Source organism: Saccopteryx leptura, chromosome 4, assembly GCF_036850995.1.
Source record: "Saccopteryx leptura isolate mSacLep1 chromosome 4, mSacLep1_pri_phased_curated, whole genome shotgun sequence".
Lineage (NCBI taxonomy): Eukaryota > Metazoa > Chordata > Mammalia > Chiroptera > Emballonuridae > Saccopteryx > Saccopteryx leptura.
Window position 1 is genome coordinate 99,317,814 of NC_089506.1, and position 18,559 is coordinate 99,336,372.

Sequence of the window (18,559 nt, forward strand, 5' to 3'; positions counted from 1 at the left end):
TATCCAAAGAACAGACTTTGAAAAAAAAAAAGTCAGAACATGCTAAGAGCCTAGGATTAAAACAAAACAAAAATGAATCACCTACTGCTAAAATAAGATGTACCATATCCACTGGTCAAACTCCATCCCTGGCAAAAACATTGCTTTGGATATGCTATTGCACCTAGAATAAATTTTCCCCAGAGTCCCTTAAAACAAAATCCCATCCAGTTCATCTTCAGTACCCTCAAAATCTCATCTTGCAAGGAATTCACTATATGTCAATCTAAGACAAAGAAATATGATTCAATATGAGGAGACTTTCCAGAATACAGAAAATTTAAGCCACATGGGGGTTAGATTAAATTTAAATTTGAATTGGCACCTGACCAGGCAGTGGCGCAATGGATAGAGCATCAAACTAGGACACAGAGAACCCAGGTTCGAAACCCCGAGGTCGCCAGCTTGAGCGCAGGCTCACCAGCTAGAGCACGGGTCACTGGCCCGAGCGTGGGAATCATAGACATGACCCCATGGTCGCTGGCTTGAGCCCAAGGTTGCTGGTTTGAGCCCAAGGTCACTGGCTTGAGAAAGAGTCACTCGCTCTGCTGTAGCCCCCCGGTCAAGGCATATATGAGAAAGCAATCAATGAACAACTAAGCTGCCACAACAAAGAATTGATGCTTCTCATCTTTCTCCTTTCCTGTCTGTCTGTCCTTACTTATCTGTCCCTCTCTCTGTCACAAAAAAGAAGAAAGAAAGAAAGAAAGAAAGAAAGAAAGAAAGAAAGAAAGAAAGAAAGAAAGAAAGAAAGAAAGAAATTTGGATTGGCAATAAGAATGTTTAGGTCCTAAAAAAGTAGAGGAATCCTAATTTTTATATAATTCACTTTTTTTGTCATTTTATAAGAAACATGCTTTTTAAAGTGATCTCTTTTATAAATCTGCTAGGGAATCTGAAAATGTAAATACTCCAGGATACATAGACAAATAAGATAAGACTTCCCATAGTTTGTGAAATGACTTCAGTAGTTTTTGGAGAAGAGGCTAGAAATCCCTTACTGTGATCTAATTACTAAGACTATACACCTTGATCATTTCTGAAGTCTTTTACATTCTTTGTAGGTAATCACAGGGCTAATATACCCTTAAAAACAGCTTAAGAAATGTTAGAGGCTTTCGGCCTCTTGTTGCAAAACACCAGCAATACCACAGATATGGTGGTTAGAAACAGCACGACAGCCAAACACCAGACAGCACGCCTGCATTTCTCATAGGAAGTAAGGATCAAAATAGAACTGCTTCCTTTGATGAGAAAAACTTCTTTGGGAAAAGGGTAAGTACAAGTAGTGTAGGTCGCTAAATGAGTCCCTTCCTGCTGTTGGTCAGAACATAGATAAGAAGGGTGAGATTTTCTTGAGAAAAAAGTAAATTATCAATAGTTTATTTTGCCAAGAAATGGCTTCTGGCTATCTTAGGAAGCAGTAAAAAATCAGTGACCTGGTCCCAGTTGAATATATATGCTCTCATGTTTTCTCATTTTTGTTGAATATTTTATTTATTTCTTATTGTGACTGAACATTGAAAACAACTTACAACCTCTCAATTTTTATTACTGATCAGGGGTGAACCGTAACTGGACATTGGGCAGATCCTTGATCGGTAGATTTCTCTGGACCCCTTTAACTCTGACCCTTATGTTTGAAGACAGGATCTGAGCTTTCTCTCCTGCCTCCCCAGAAACTCCAGCATCTTATTGCTAGCAAATTAGGCCATGTACATTTTTAACAAAATTCAAGGTGATACACTTCTCTGCCTGACCCACCTGCTCTCTCCAAAACTGCCTTCTTTAAACTGGGCCAGGTACCCTGCTAAGAGTCTGTACCAAAAAGGGCAATGTATTTCCCCAGTCATGGCCATCATCGTATTTAAATTCTAACCACCAAACTTGCTCTCATGTTAATTGTTGTTTCAAGTAGGAGAAAAGAGGATCAAACATGAATCCAATACCTCTGGCTGGTCCATGAAGCACAGATTTTTGGATTATAACAACCACTTAGCCAAAGTGGAAAATGTAATAACCTTCCCTTTTATCTTTCAAATCACAGAATTTTCTGTGTCCAGATTCTGTTACATGACTATCTAATTACTAGAAATCCTGAATGATCACTTTATCCTCAAGACTTTCAATTACTGTCATGTTATAATCATTCCCTCTTTTCCTACAACAACTCCTTTGGATAGATCATCCTGTGCCCTGCTTGAGTATCTGTAAATAAATCTCTTTTTTTCTACTAGAGAAATGAAATGATGTTGGATAGCTTTCATGAATTCATCCAGACCTTTAACATGAGCATTTCTAAAAATTGCTTTTCCTAGGCTTACAAATTATGGTGTGGCCTCTGAAATTACAGATCATGCAGTCAGGGACTTGGTGGCCCTACCAGTTATATAGGAAGGACTTTTCCTTACCTAAAATCTTAGAGTACGTGTCTTATTTTCTCCACATATATCAATATATCCTACCTCCTGTATTCTAGCTGCCTAATCATTTAACTACTGAGTTCTGTTATAGTAGTTAGTGGCAATAAATAGTCCATTTCTGGAGAAATAGCACTTCTATACTTTTTTTCCCCTGAATATCTTGGCAAGTGTTTGAATTTCATCTCTCTCTTAGTAGAGATATTACCCTTTAATTGTAATATTTCCATTGGGGTTTTGAGTAGAATTGATTAAAATGACAACATAAAAAAATGCTGACAAAGGCCCTGGCCGGTTGGCTCAGTGGTAGAGCGTCGGCCTGGCATGCGGGAGTCCGGGGTTCGATTCCCCGCCAGGGAACACAGGAGAAGTGCCCATCTGCTTCTCCACCCCACCCCCCTCCTTCCTCTCTGTCTCTCTCTTCCCTTCCCACAGTCAAGGCTCCATTGGAGCAAAGTTTTCCCAGGCGCTGAGGATGGCTCTGTGGCCTCTGCCTCAGGTGCTAGAATGACTCTGGTTGCAGCAGAGTAACGCCCCAGATGGGCAGAGCATCCCCCCCTGGTGGGCATGCCGGGTGGATTCCGGTCGGGTGTATGCGGGAGTCTGCCTGACTGCTTCCCCATTTCCAACTTCAGAAAAATAAAAAAAAAACCCAAACAAACAAAAAAAAATTACTCATACTTAAAAATGCTGACAATATCACCCTATGATACACAATGAAGTTCAGCAGAGGAGTCAAATACAGGGCTTCCCATTGTGAAGCTGAAAGCCTTCATTGCCCTCCGTTAGCTGTTAATTATGAGACCCTGTGGTATCAGATTTGTGATTAAAAGGCAAAGTGTTCCTCAGAGAAACATTGCTAGCTTAGAAAATCATCTAAAACTAGATTAATAGGATGACCTTTACCTTGAGTTTCCTAGCATTTATCCTAGGTTAAGATTTATTCACTCATTCAAAAACATTTATTAAGTGATCTACTATGTGCCAGTTATTGTAACATTAGAAACAGAGATAAAGTATAGAGCCAGAGAGTCCTGAGAAGATTAAAGTCCTAGGTTCCAGTTATTTCCTGAGGCACAATGCATCCCTAATCCTCGTTTGGAAATGTGACATACCATTAAGTTCCTTTTTACGACAATTAAAGTATTTTATTTGTAGCTAACGAAGTCCTGCCAAACACAAATATGAAAACTGTTCCTGTGAAAGCCCAACAGTATCTAAACTTACCAAACTGGTCCTAGAGGCCAAGAGGCTCTTAAATCTGCCTTCCCTTCATTACACCTTCGGCCTTTTCTCTATCTCAACGTCCCCAAACAATAATAGCTCAGTTTATTTAGAGACTATCAGAAATAATCACTTTGCTAAACTTCAGTTTGTGATTAGGTACAGCAATGAAAAGGACAGAGAACTTAGGTTATGAGTTTCTAATTTGCAGCTCCCATGCTAATACCAAGAGTGACATAAGATAGTGACAACAGATAGCATGTAAGATCAACCCAAACTAGATGATGGGACATATTACTTACAAGAACAACACATAAAATGAATTAATTTCTTCACTGAGTACAAATGTCCTGCTTTTTGCACTGGGCTATGTCCTTTTAGTTAAGGTGCCAGCTCTTTATCTAATAAAAACAGCCTTGAAAGAAATACTGTCGGTTGTCTTAAAGGAAAAAATATTATATAACCCTAAAAGAGAACATATTTATTTTCAGAAAGACAAAAATGGACTACAAAATTTAATCAAGGTTAACCAAGAAAATATAAAGACACAGGCCAACAATCTACATCATCAGGAGAAGCCGATTCTGATAAGGAAAGGTATTAGGCTTCAAATGGTAGATATATTTCTGACAGAGAGGGGAATCAACTGTTAGCCATCCCACTTTGGGAAAGTTAACGAAGTCCTGACAAATTGTCAGAACATAAGAAAGAAAAGAAAATTAGAAGTTCAGCACAGGAGGTTTAACATCTAACTAATGAAAGTGGCAGAAAGACAGACCAAAGGAAATGTGAAGTGGGAGTAGAGAGAGATCTAGAATGACATACAAGCCCTGAAGAACAGGCCCTGATATTGCTAGTCAGAAAACAGTGTGGGAGAAAATAAAATTGACAAATGATGAATACATCAATGCCACAATGTGCTAAGAGGAAATTTAGACAATAGGGAAGTGTTTGGATGAAAAAGTGATAAATACATGGAATATAGTCACTTCCTCCTCTGTGCTCCCAGAGCATTACTATAGATCTCTACTCTAACATTTAAAGGCTGCATAGTAATTATTTATTTTTGTATCTGCCACTTTTCATATGCAGGAAAATGTTAACTTTAGAAAAACAAAATGTATACAAGAAAGGATAAACAACTGTAGTGTACTGAGTGGCTCAGCTGTGTCTTGTTCTTCTTCTGTGACAATAATACAAACACTCAATAAAGTTCCAGACAAAATTACTACATAACTCTTTAGGAAGAATGGGGAACAGGAATTATGTATGTCTAATGGGAAGAGGGATGGTGAAAGAGTGTAAATCCTAATTTTAAACAGTAGGAAACCACTAGATAGTGCCTAACACTGAAAAATAAATGAAGAAATCCCAATGAAAGCATATTGTTTAGTGACATGGAGGTGAACAGCAAAAGAAATAACTAAGAGTGGAAAGTGGTAGCTTTGGGGGAGTGGCAGAAAGAAAGAACTTCTAGAACAGATGGCAGGACTGATACTTTAAATAAAAAGACTTGAAAAATTATCTCCCTCAAGTTTCATAAATGTTTAATAATATTCAAATAAAAATAAAAAGTGCTTCACTTGACTAGCCTAAAAAAAAATAAAAAAAAAATAAAAATAAAAAGTGAAGGAAACCAAGCAGTGCTACAACCTGTCTGCACATATTCCGAGTGATCTCGGGAGATGGAATTGGGTCTAGTCTGTCACAGGAGAGCTGAGATCGACAATGACAAAGATGGGACATGGTAAGGAGTACAAGTCAACACTGTGAGCCAAACCTTCAATGTGACGTGCAGTGATACTGTGCTCCAGAATGTGTTCTCATTTGTAAAACAGCTTGTGACCATTAGGGAGAATTTGGGTACTTTTCACAGAAAAGGACTGTCACTTCCTGGGTGTCTGGCTATAAAAACAATGTGCCTGAAGTCCTAAGGGAAGCTGGCTGGCAGGTTTGCTGGGAGCAACTGCCAAGTTGCTTTGATTCTTCTATCTGAAAAATAAAAAATTTTCCCTAACTAATGATTCACATGCAAATAATGTACAAAATCTGAATGTCATAATTGAAAGTATGTGGCTCTGGCTGGGTTGCTCAGTGGTAGAGCATCACCCAGCGTGTGGATGTGTCAGATTTGATTCCCAGTCAGGGCACACAGGAGAAGCAACCATCTGCTTCTCCACCCTTCCCCCTTCCCTCTGTCTCACTTTTTCTCTCTCTTTCTCTTCCCCTCCTGTAGAGAGAAGAAGACTGGTTTGAGTGAGTTGGTCCCAGGTGCTGATGATGGCTCCATGACCTTTGCCTCAGGCACCAAAAATAGCTTGGTTGCCAGAGCAATTCAGCAAAGGCTCCCGATGGGCAGAGCACTGCCCCATAGGAGGCTTGCTGGGTGAATCCTGGTTGAGGTGCATGTGGGAGTCTGTCTCTCTGCCTCTGCTCCTCTCACTTAATAAAAATAAGTAAATAAATAAACTGAAGGTATAAAATGAATGGTATCTTCATAACTTGCCTCCCTAACAATTAAAACACTCACAGGGCTAGAGAAATCAGATGATGTACACCTTAGAAGCTGTGTAACAAGTAAATTTTTAAATAATTTACACAGAGATAGTAAGAAATTTAACATTTCCTCTCTATGTAAAAATTCCAAGGCAATTTTTAAATAAAAACTCTCCTTAAAACATAAACACAATAACAAGTACACTTAATAATCATTTGTAGGATTTTAATGTTTTAAATATGGCAGCAACCCCTTCAGAGGGAGGTAAAGCTTCAATTAAATAAGATCCAATTAAGTGACTAAGAATTCTCCAAAATAGCAATCTCTAATTATGTCAAAATAGCCATGGAAATGTAATGAGACAGATAATAATTTATATGTACCAAATCTCCTCTGAGAAAAAGTACAGTAGGCACCAGAAAGAAATATTTTCCTTAAACTTTTAATTCTGAAAATTTTCAAACCCATAGAAAATTTAAGAGAATAAACTATTAACACCCATGTATCCTTCACCTAGATTTCAGCAATTGTTAAGATTTTACATTTACGTTCTCACTCTCTTGATCTCTTTCTCTCCATGCGGTATGTTTGTGTGCACAGATACATGTCTTCTTTTCCCTGAAACACTGGAAGTTGTAGACATTGTTCTACTTCATTTCTGAAATATTTCAGCATATGTCTTCTAAGAATATAAATATTATCCTTCATTACCACAGCACCATTATGATACTTAAAAAATAAATATTAATTCAATGTCATATAATATATATAGTCCACATTTAAACTTTCCCAATTGTCCCCACAGTGTCTTTTATAGCTGTTTTCACTTTAATCCTGATTCAGGATCCAGTCAGGTCTCAGACATCGCGTTTGGGGAGTCTATCTCTGGAGAATGTTTAAAGAAGCCACAAAGGATAATCCTGCATCAGGTGACATCTCCCAGTAAGAAATGATGACTTCTTAGGCAAGTGGGCTGAGGTAATGATGACACATTTTTGTTTGTTTATTTGTTGAAGAGATACAAAGTATGGGGCAAAACTGATTGGCATCTTCTTAAAACTAATGTCCTTATAAAATGTTTAAACACTTATGTAAAAGTCGGCTGAGAGGGCAGAATTCATCTTGGATTATAACCTCAAGTTTTAAGAAGGGCACAACAACTATGCACATGCCCAGGACACCAAATTATTAAGCTGCTCAAACTTTTCTTGGCTTGACCTTAAAGTTAAAAAAATAAGAAAAAGAAGAAGGCACACTTGAGAGTAAGAGTAGTCTATCCCAAATTACCGCTTCTGCAGCTGCTCATCAGACATTTGCAGCTCCTCCTTTAAACGCGTGTACCTGTCTTCTCTCAGCAGTCTGGAGCCATCGTAGAGGCTCAGCTCTCGGTCATGGATTAGCCTAACGGGTTAGAGAAAAGTTAGACACAAAGTGATCAGTCTTGGACAGTGAAGTTATTAGAGAAAGAATATTTAACATTTTAATAATGTCCATTATTACTGGCAATTGAATCGAACAATTTTAGATGCATGTTTGAAATTTCAAGTCAGCTAGTGCTGTTATAGTTGACAAAACCATCGATTTCTGTACTAAAGGGCAGTAGTCATGGATACTAGATGTGGACAGGGAAGAGGAGGATGAGGAGGATGAGGAGGAGGGAGATGAGGAGGAGGGAGATGAGGAGGAGGAGGATGAGAAAGAGGAGGAGGAGGAGGAGGAGGAGGAGGAAGAGGATGAGGAGGAGGAGGAGGAGGATGAGGAGGAGGAGGAGGAGGGAGATGAGGAGGAGGAGGAGGATGAGAAAGAGGATGAGGAGGAGGAGGATGAAGAGGAGGAGGAGGATGAAGAGGAGGAGAAGGAGGAAGAGGAAGAGGAGGAGGAGGAGGAGGAAGATGAGAAAGAGGATGAGGAAGAGGAGCAGGAGGAGGAAGAGGAAGAGGAGGAGGAGGAAGAAGAAGAGGAAGAGGAGGATGAGGAAGAGGAGGAGGATGAGAAAGAGGATGAGGAGGAGGAGGAGGAAGAGGAGGAGGAGGAGGAAGAGGATGAGGAGGAGGAGGAAGAGGAAGAGGAAGAGGAGGAGGAGGAGGAGGATGAGGAGGATGAGGAAGAGGAAGAGGAGGAGGAGGAGGAGCTGGACAGGGTAAGGAGAGGGAGATAAAAAGATGGGCAGTAAAGTCAGTGGGGTCTGGGTTCAAAATCAGCTCTGCATATTACTGTATTAGCTAAATGATTGAGGAGAAGGAGAACTATGCCATCTGTTTAAAATTTTATCTTTTATAAAAATTAAGGCTATAATATCAACCTCACAGTATGGCTGTGAAAATTAAACAGTTAATGGAAGGCAGAGGGTTAATATAGTTATTCTCAAACTTGGCTGCACATTAGAATCCCCTGGAAGGTGTTAGAAGCACCTTTTGAAATTTCAAGTAGGCTAGAACCCAGGCATCAGTAATTTTTAAGCCTCAAGCTCACAAGGTGATTCCAAAGTTGAGAACCTGAGACCTACTGGCTTAGAACAATGCACAGCACCATGCCTAGCACAGAGTAAGGACTCTATTACTGGTAGCTGCTGTTACTACTACTACCAAGCCTGATGGGCAAGAGCTGGCTGATAAAAGGGGAGAGTATTATAAATCTACGGAATGTTTATGATAAATCACTGAAAGTATTCTTAAGTGCTCTAAAATCTAATCAGGATTAACACAATGTTTCTGGAATCTTTAATTATAGTCAGTATGAACATATTTTCAAGGGAAAAAGCTTTGAACAGTTAGTTGGAAAATTACATGTTCTATTTATTTGAACTTTCCTGATAAGTCAAAGTTAAAAACCAAATCTCTACAAGTGTTAGAATCAAGGTGTAACAACAACAAAAAATTTGTATCATTACTGACACTAGATGGGAATATGTTCCATGAAAGTCACACATGAAATTTTTTTTAATATTAAATTCAAGAAAAGTGAATTGGGAATGTGTGGATATTTTTCCCATCTAAACCGCTGTAAGAGAACAACAGTTAAACAAATGTTGAATTTGTAAACACAAAGTGAGCTTTTCAGCTTAAAAAATATAATAAAAGAGCTAGAACATATTTTATAAAAGGAGCTACATTTTCTTTTTTAAAAAATTCCAAGAAGAACAATCAGTCATTTCAATCTCTGACTCATAAAGAGTTTGTAAACAGGGAGCTGTGACTGGCAAACAGTAAAGCTTGAGCCGTGCGACTTGCATATATTAATAGGCATATAGAAAGTCTTTCAAAATGACTACTGAAAAGTTTTCTTGAAACATACAATTTTTAAAAATACGCTGTTCTGCTTGGATATAGAATTACAAGTTTTAAAGGATCTACATAACCCAGTTTTAAAGAAGACTGAGAGAGTTCTACATCTGCTGTTTACTCGCATGTTCTTTGTGCGTGTGATCATGCAAACCTTTGCAGCACAGCGAGGGTGCCCGCGTTGACCCGATGAATGCCGTCCAGGAGGACGAGCTTTCCTTCTCGAGCAGCGTTCACCAGGGGCGAGGACCGCCACGCAGTGTCTCCGTTTGGAAGAGTGTACCTCTGCTGTAGCAGATCACGTGCCGTCATATCCTAAAACCAAACCCATCACGTATCCCAAAAATGCGAAATTAATTTTTAAGACATGGACGGCAGCTTAGTTATCTTTATAGTTACCCCTCTCTGAACATTACATACAGCTAGGAATTCATCTCCAACCCATCAAAAAAAAAAGATAAGCTTTTCTTGGTCATTTGAGGTTTTTCCTATTACTCATCCACATAATATAGTAAGAGTAAGTGGGGTTTTTTTTCCTTTTAATTTAGCAATTCTCCCCTTTAAAAATGGTCATTTAATATCTACACAGATGATGGCAGTGATTTCCATCTGAATTTAACAGAACTAATTCAATCAGCTTTACTTCTGCAGGTATGATACTGTATGGATTCCTTTTTAAGACTCAGACCATACAAACTCAGTGGGTGAAGATGCTTATGAATAATACACATTTTCTTGCAGTTGATGAGTTCTCCTGAAAGCCATGCTAGGAACCATCAAGTGACTCATTATAATTAAAGGGGCTTGAAAATGGAGGAAGCTAAGGAGAAGAGTCATCAGATGAGTACATGAACTGACAAACACTAGCACAGCACCTAACATTTTTTAATGCACTCACACAATGTACTTAAGTCGAAAGCAGTGCTAACAGATTTAAGCAAACTATTAATAGCAATAGCATATAAAAGTCTATCTACTATAAAAAAATGGTACCATATAACATGAACAAGTTTTTCTTAAATATGTAATGTTGAAGACAATAGTTTCTTTTCTACGATCAGCTTCAGATAAATTTTGTACCACTAGTAGCACACAAAGGTCAATTTTAATAAAAAATTCAGTCTTTTATAAATCCTGTGATACCCACTTCAACTTTTAAGCAGATAAAAACTAATGAATTAGCTTATATTCACACTAGCAACAGATCTGTATTGAAACCAATGTTCTCACTATTGAGAAAGTACTGACTTAGGAAGTATGAATAGGCTTGCATTAAATCATAAAGACGCTTGAGAAACAGTAACATTCAAACTCAGTAACATTCAAATCCCAACAGCTCTGGGGGCTAGCTTTGGCACATATCCAAAATTGGCTTAACTCCTTAATTCTATTTAATTACTCAATTATGAACCTTAAGTTCCAAGCAAACTATATGTGTATGTCACTGTAAGCTGCCAATGACAGTTACAACAGCCAAGACTAAATTTATCATCATTATCAGTGCTTAATAAGGTGAGATCATTCTCACTCATGGTTGTGCTATATACCAGAAAAAAGATCATTCTGCAAGAAAAATGGGACAAATAAAAATATATAAATGTTTGTGGGTCATTTTCATAATCAGATGATGAAAAAATCATGTATGTATACACACACATATAAGTACACACAGATACATATACAAAAGTTAATATAAAAACAGGTAAATGTAAAGAAAATTCTCAAGACTACTTATTCCAGAAAAATATTCACCATAAAGTTATGTCAAATATTGTCCGAGACAATAAAACAAACAGAAAACATGCTTAAGCACAGCAGTTCTAAATCAAAGAAACATCTCAGAAACAGTGGGGGGGGCCTTTGGAAAACATATAAGTTTAGGCCCATTACCCTGAAGATTTGGATATAACAGGTCCAAAGTAGGGCTTACCACCTGTTACACAGGTGCTATCTGATATGCCTGCCAGGTGGGAAACACAAAAGAAAACATTAAAGTTAATGTGAAACTTCGTCTCATCCTATGTGTTTACACTCTTTCCTCTTAATAGGAATTACAAGATTGTATGAGGATATACGAAATGCTTAACAAAATGGCATAAATTAATAGTCAAAATAATGAAGGGAAGAAAGAGAGAGTAGGCCTTGTTTCCTTTAGGTATTCCTGTTTGGTATTCAGAGGAAGTAACATGAAGAAGACATCCCACTGATACCATATCTTTAAAGAAATGGATGGGTGTTAATTTTGAAAATACCAGCTTCAAGCTGAAAATGAAAGATGGTATCCTGACCCAAACTCAGCTCTTGAGTCTGTTGCTGGGCCAGGAATGGAGACGAGGAATGTGACTCTGGTACAAAGGGCTCAGACTCCTAAGGAGCTGAGGCTAGCATTTGGTGACTTTTAAAAAAATTTTTCAACAAAAAAGTTCTCACTCTCATACCAACACATCATGAATCAGCAATCTGTGAACAACATGAATAAGCACTATTTCATGGTCATGATTCCCAAGTTCTTTTATATCTTGTTAATTCAATACAATGTCTATAACACTTGTCCCATTAAAGTAAGTAAATATTTACTAGTGACAATGATGAGAAAGACAGTCAATGCATAGGGATCCTCTTTCAAATGGAACAGTTGAAAATTCCCTTACACTTAATGAAGTAAACGGAACTATTTGTTGCCACACAACAAGCAGTTACAGATACCATAGCTTGATGCTGTTAATGGTAACTACAACTGCAGACCAGAGAGTTCTCCTGTTTCAGTCTTCAGAGGGAAGAGCTATTCTCCACTTCTAATGTATTTTTGAATTAAAATTTAAAAAAAACATTACTTTAAGAGAAATAATTGGTTTTCATAATTAAGATCCTCTACTGGGAGAAAAGCTTAATTGGCTAGAATAAATTGGCTCCAGTTTCCACAATATTAGTTATAATCAGAAATTACTTTCAATTATGTGAGAGTTATTTTCATTTGTGTGAAGGTGCAAGGAAAGTACAACGGAACTTCCACAGAACATCTGAACCTAATCAAACCCAATTAACATAACTTTTCAGCATAGTCTAAAATGGGTCAGCGATATGAATTAATTTCAATAATAAGCTAATCTTTAAAATAGTGTAACAGCCTGACCAGGCAGTGGCACAGTGTATAGAGTGTCGAACTGGGACCCGGAGGACCCAGGTTCCAAACCCCAAGGTCGCCGGCTTGAGCAAAGGGTCACTCGCTCTGCTGTAGCCCCCCCCTCAAGGAACATATGAGAAAGCAGTCAATGAACAACTAAGGTGCCGCAACAAAGAATTAATGCTTCTCATCTCTCTCCCCCCCTGTCTGTCCCTATCTGTCCCTTTCTCCATCTCTCTGTCTCTGTCACACATACACACACACACACACACACACACAAAAATAGTCATAGCATTTTCAAGTATTTCTCTGTCTATAGAATATTTGGGTTTTATTACCATAAAATTATTTTAATATCTTTATTTATTTTAACATGTGCTACATCATGGAATGGTTAAAAATATATCCTATCTATATTCATCCCACCTACACACACATCCTCAAAGCAAGTAGAAAGAAAAAGTTAAAAAAAAGTGTGCTTATTCCATATGAGCATTTTGAAGGTATACTAATAAAACTCAAGAAAGATGAATGCCTCCATTTTTGCATATATTTTCTTATCCCTGAAACCTTTGAACTTAAGGGAATATAAATAGCACTAATGATATCATAAAGCCCAAACTATTTCCTCTTTCTGTGTTTCCTTAAAATTTTTAAAGTAACAGGACATAAAAATCGAGTTCCTTTAGAGCAACCACTGTCTAACCTTCAACACCTCACCTTCATTCAGATCCCTAGAAAATACCCATATCTCTCTTAAGATTCTATGCTATTTGGAATTTTTTTATTTGCAACCAAAAATCCCCTCTGAAAATAAAAATATCCCATTAAAATAAGAAGAAACATAACTGAATTAAATGTATCAGAAAATACAGATTTGAACCTTAAAACAATTCCTTAAAGTTTTTAGTATCTTTAAGTGGTAAACACTAATTTTTCTGAGATTCTCTTAGATACCTGGATATAAGTCAATAGTTTGGTAAAATAACTGCAAAAAGTAGTTGTGTGTTTAGTGGCTAGAATCAGATTAGAATTACTTTTCCAAGATATAATATTCAAAAGATAATTGAAAGTGTTATAGTACATTTTAGTGTATAAAGAAATTTGAGGCCCTGGCTGGTTGGCTCAGGATAGAGAATTGGCCCAGCGTGCAGACGTCCCAGGTTCAATCCCTGGTCAGAGTACACATGAGAAGCAACCATCTGCTTTTCTTGCCCTCCCTCTCCCCCTTCTCCCGCAGCCAGTGGCTCAGTTGGTTTGAGCATTGGTCCTGGCACTGAGGATACCTTGGCTGATTTGAGCATTGGCCCCAGACAGGGGTTGCAGGTGGATCCTGGTTGGGGCACATGCAGAAGTCTGTCTCTCTATCTCCCTTCCTCTCACTTAAAAAAGAAAGGAATGAAGAAAGGGAGGGAGGGAGGGAGGAAAAAAGGAAGAGAAGAAGGGATGGAGGGAGGAAGGAAGGGAGGGAGGAAGGAAGGAATTTGAGCTACCTTTCTCTTTAAATATGAATATTGATAAGAAAGTAGATTTTACATTCTAATGAATATATATATATATATTCTGATAGAAAATTTAAATCATTATAGCAAAAGTAAGATATCAAAGTATTACAGAATATCATCTCAACTAAGTTAAAAAATACACATTCCACCACATATATGAACCCAGAAGAGTTTCAGAAGGTAATTAAGTTGGCTTGCAAAAATATATATAATGTAATGTATTATAAAATTAAAAGTAAGTAGATAAAGAAAACTAAAAAGGGGAAGATAAAACTAAGAAAGGTAAAGATGATACACAAAATGCATTATAAGAAGAAACTAAAAAGCAAATATAACCTTAACCTTCCTAATATTGAACACAAAAAAGTGACATAAAAAACATTACATAAGTCATAAAGACCACAGCATTGATACCAAAAACAGTAGCAGCACTCCAATTCTTGAAAACGAGATTGAGAAAAATTTGTCACATGGGTCAGGGCATCATATAAAGAACAGTGTGTTAATGAGTTAATAGAAATAACAGTAATTATAGCAGCTACAACTTATGGAGAGCTTACTAGGTGCCAAATACTTTACATAAATTAACTTGTGTAATCCTTCTATAACCCTAAGAGAGATACAATTATCATCTGTATTCTGCAGAGGAGAAAACTGAGTTACGAAAAGATTAAATGGCTTACCCAAACAAGAACACACAACTAATAAGCAGAAAGGCCAGGTGGTCCTCGAGAAGATTACTAGGACAAACACAGTAAAAGGGGTTCCACACAGAAAGAGCTGGCCTGGATTAGTTAACCCATGTGTCCAGTTCATACACCAACTGCACGCCTCTCAGGCTACTCTCCACAAATGCTGTTTCTCAGTCAAATTCTTAGAGAAGAGTCGGAAAGTAGTGACTACTCCCCAAAATGACCACAAATATAGCTGGTCTCCACTCCTGTTAAAAATAATCTTTAAGTATATATCCAAATGAGAAAAATGCTTTAAAAAAATGCTTTAGTTAAAAGTAATTGTATCTCTAGGTAGATATGATTCTTCATTTTCTTATTTTTGAATTAAAAAGATAAACAATGGGTAGTTTTGTTTTGTTTTGTTTTTTGATTGGGGTAAATAAGTATTATTAATGACTTTTTTCCAGAAGAAACTAGCTGGAATTCTGTAGGCTTTCCACATTTACCTCAAATAAGTTTGCTTCTTTGAGCAGAACTTATCTTACAAGTAGCATAAATAGTAAGAAAACCTGGAATTTAAGTGAATAAAAGAATATGCCAAGACTAGTTGATGTAAGCCTTCAACTCTGCAATCAGCCATTAATTATGTCTGCATATTACTGGCAGAATACCGCATAAATATTGCATAAACACAGAATGTTAATAATTTGTAGGGCCCAGAATAGAAACGAAGCCATTATTTATAGTCTGAGCATGCCCTGTGAACAGAATGCAGGGCACGCCGCCAGCATTCCTCAGTGTCATTTATGTTTGATCTCAGACAAAAAGGCCTCTTGTTCTACATCTACTGTAAAATTATTTGTAAACACTTCCATGCTCCTCTCACTAGTTCTTCCTTTAAAGAACTATTTTTAACCTGTCAAGGATAATAAATGCTCCCTTTATGTACATGATCATGGTGTTACAGAGTACAATTAGTTTTAAGGAACTCTGCAATGATGGAAAGAAGTTGATTTTGCATCATTTATAGCTCTCTTCATTGTAACTTGTGGGATCTATTTCAAGCTATCTGTTCTAGTTAAAGATTTCTTCTATGAACACTGATCAAAATTCTTCTGATTAAAGCTAACTAGAGGTCAAACCCACTGTCTCACTAACAACTAACCTGACAAAAGGCCATCTTAATAAAGGCAAAAAATAAAATATAAAGTCAAGGTCAGTGCATCAGTGCAGGTGCAATAATGTAATATATATTCAATGAAGATACCCAATCATAAACACTGTCCTATCCTTCCTGTACTTCAGAGGCTAGAAAACTAGAAATCTCTTAGATGTTTTTGCAGCCTGAGTTCTATACATGACCCAGGTTCTACTAAGCCTTCTCACAAACACAAAACTGGGAACAAAAAAAAAAAACGAGCAGTGAGCAATGAGCGAGGTGACAGCCAGTACCAGGAGACAGGCTCTTCTGGGACCGCTATGGCTGAAGTTCTTTCTACTGGCTCTGTCATCCCTAACTGGGCAAAATCTATACACTTTTCCCCGTCTCTCCCAGAGATTCCGTTAGCTACCTAATATCCTGAAATAAACTCCTCTTTGTTTTAGACAGCCAGAATGGATTCTATTTTCCACAACAAAAGCCTCAACTTAAGGATGATATTTTAAAGTAAACCAACTTATTAAAGCTTGTGAAGAGGCCCTGGCCGGTTGGCTCAGTGGTGGACCGTCGGCCTGGCGTGCAGAAGTCCCGGGTTCGATTCCCGGCCTGGGCACACAGGAGAGGCGCCCATCTGCTTCTCCACCCCTCCCCCTCTCCTTCCTCTCTGTCTCTCTCTTCCCCTCCCGCAGCGAGGCTCCATTGGAGCAAAGATGGCCCGGGCGCCGGGAATGGCTCCTCGCGACAGAGCGACACCCCGGAGGGGCAGAGCGTCGCCCTCTGGTGGGCGTGCTGGGTGGATCCCAGTCGGGCGCATGCGGGAGTCTGTCTGACTGTCTCTCCCCGTTTCCAGCTTCAGAAAAATGCCAAAAAAAAAAGCTTGTGAAGAAATGTTGACAGACAGCTAAGAGTATTTCAAAAGGATAAGGGCAGTTTCGAAAAGAAAAGCAAAAAGCAGATATAGAGTAAAATTCCAGTATATACAAACTAAATAATCACATTTTATTCAAGTGGTACTGTAAACAGTGCCACATTTTATCACAAATGTTTGACTGTTAGAACAAGTGGGAAAGTAGCAATCAATTCTACTTTAAATATCTGCACTAATATTTGCCTTATAAGTGTTTTTAAAAGGAAGTAAATAAGATCTAAATCAGGGTTGTTGTAAGTGCTAATAATCTGCTCTGTATTCAGTAAGACACCTGGAGCAGCTGTGGCATTTGGCCTCACTCAGCAGCTCTCCACTCCTTCCTACTCGGCCGACAGGAGGAGCAGCACAGCTGAAAGGATGGGAACAGCATGGGGAGAGCTGGGCTGCAGTTCCAATCCAGCCACTTCCTTAAATATGATAAATGGGTGAAGTGAGGAAAACAGCTTTAGTTTTAAATGAGATAATGTCTGTCACCAATGGATATTTAATAAATGGTAGCTGAACCTGAATCAACTGAAAAAACAAAATACAAATGTGTTAAAATCTAAATCGAGGCCCTGGCCAGTTGGCTCTGTGGATAGAGTGTCAGCCTGGTGTATGGATGTCCTGGGTTCAATTCCCAGTCAGGGCACACATGGGAGGCAACCATCTGCTTCTCTTCCCCTCCCTCTCCCACTTCTCTCTCTCTTCCTCTCTCGCAGCCAGTGGCTCGGTTGGTCCAAGAGTCAGCCTCATGTGCCGAAGATAGCTTGGTTGATTAAGCATTGGCCCCAGACAGGAATTGCTGGGTGGATCCTGGTCAGGGAGCATGCAGGAATCTGTCTCACTATCTCTCCTCCTCTCACTTAAAATTTTTTTTAATCTAACAATTATAAGTAAACAATTCAGAACAATAATACAAGTGATATAACAATGCTGCATGACAGTAGAAGTTGTTGGCTTAGAATTTAATGAAAACATAATAGTAAAAAAAATAGAAATTAGTAAAGAAAAGTTAAAGCTCAGATCGAAGCTGGTCCCTTTAAAAATAATATAAAATTTTCAAAATGTAATTATCCACTCTTTCTATATTGATAGCTTACTACATGTGAGTCAGTCACTGTTCCAGATACTAAGGTCAGCACTGAAAACCAGAAACATGGATCTTACATTCCACTGGGAAGAGAGCAGAAATAGAAAAAGGAAGGAAGACAGAGGATGAGAAGGATGGAGGGTAGAGAGGAGACACAAATGAAAAAAAGTGTCACATAGTAATCAGTGCTATATAGAAAATAGGTATAGGGCAGTGTGACAGCAAATGACTCTATGGGTAAAGGACATTTTCTCTAAATATATTTAAGTTGTAGTCTGAATAACAAGAGGCCGTGTGAAGAACAGGGAAAGTGTATTTCAGGCCAAACACTAATCTGTTCAAAAGACCTGAAGCAGAAAGAAGCCGGACAGAGTTCAGGGACTGCAGCAGCCAGTGAGGCTGCAACATCACAGCAAAGCATTCCGCAGAGAAGGAGGCTGGAGAGACAGGCATGGGTCAGACCGAGCAGGGCAGTGGTTCTCTACCTGGCTGACTGTTAGATTCACCGAGTAGTTGTTTAAAAAATACTCAAGTCTGGGTCCCACGTCAGACTAATCAATTTAGACTCTCTGGCGGTGATGTCTAGATACTGGAAGTTTCCCAAAGTTCTCTGAGTGGTTCTTCTAGGCAGCCAAG

At 38.3% G+C, this 18,559-nt stretch overlaps 1 protein-coding gene across 2 annotated transcripts in view; it reads right to left on the reverse strand.

Moving 5' to 3' along the window:
• The window catches only part of VWA8 (von Willebrand factor A domain containing 8), a 376,366-nt gene that overhangs the window by 241,141 nt on the left and 116,666 nt on the right, over positions 1-18,559 (reverse strand). For both annotated transcript variants that reach the window (XM_066380832.1, XM_066380831.1), the window contains exons 13-14: positions 9,616-9,776; positions 7,468-7,581 (exon numbers count right to left, since the gene is read on the reverse strand). In XM_066380832.1, coding sequence (XP_066236929.1) covers positions 7,468-7,581; positions 9,616-9,776 — 275 coding nt within the window. The remainder of the gene's footprint in view (positions 1-7,467; positions 7,582-9,615; positions 9,777-18,559) is intronic.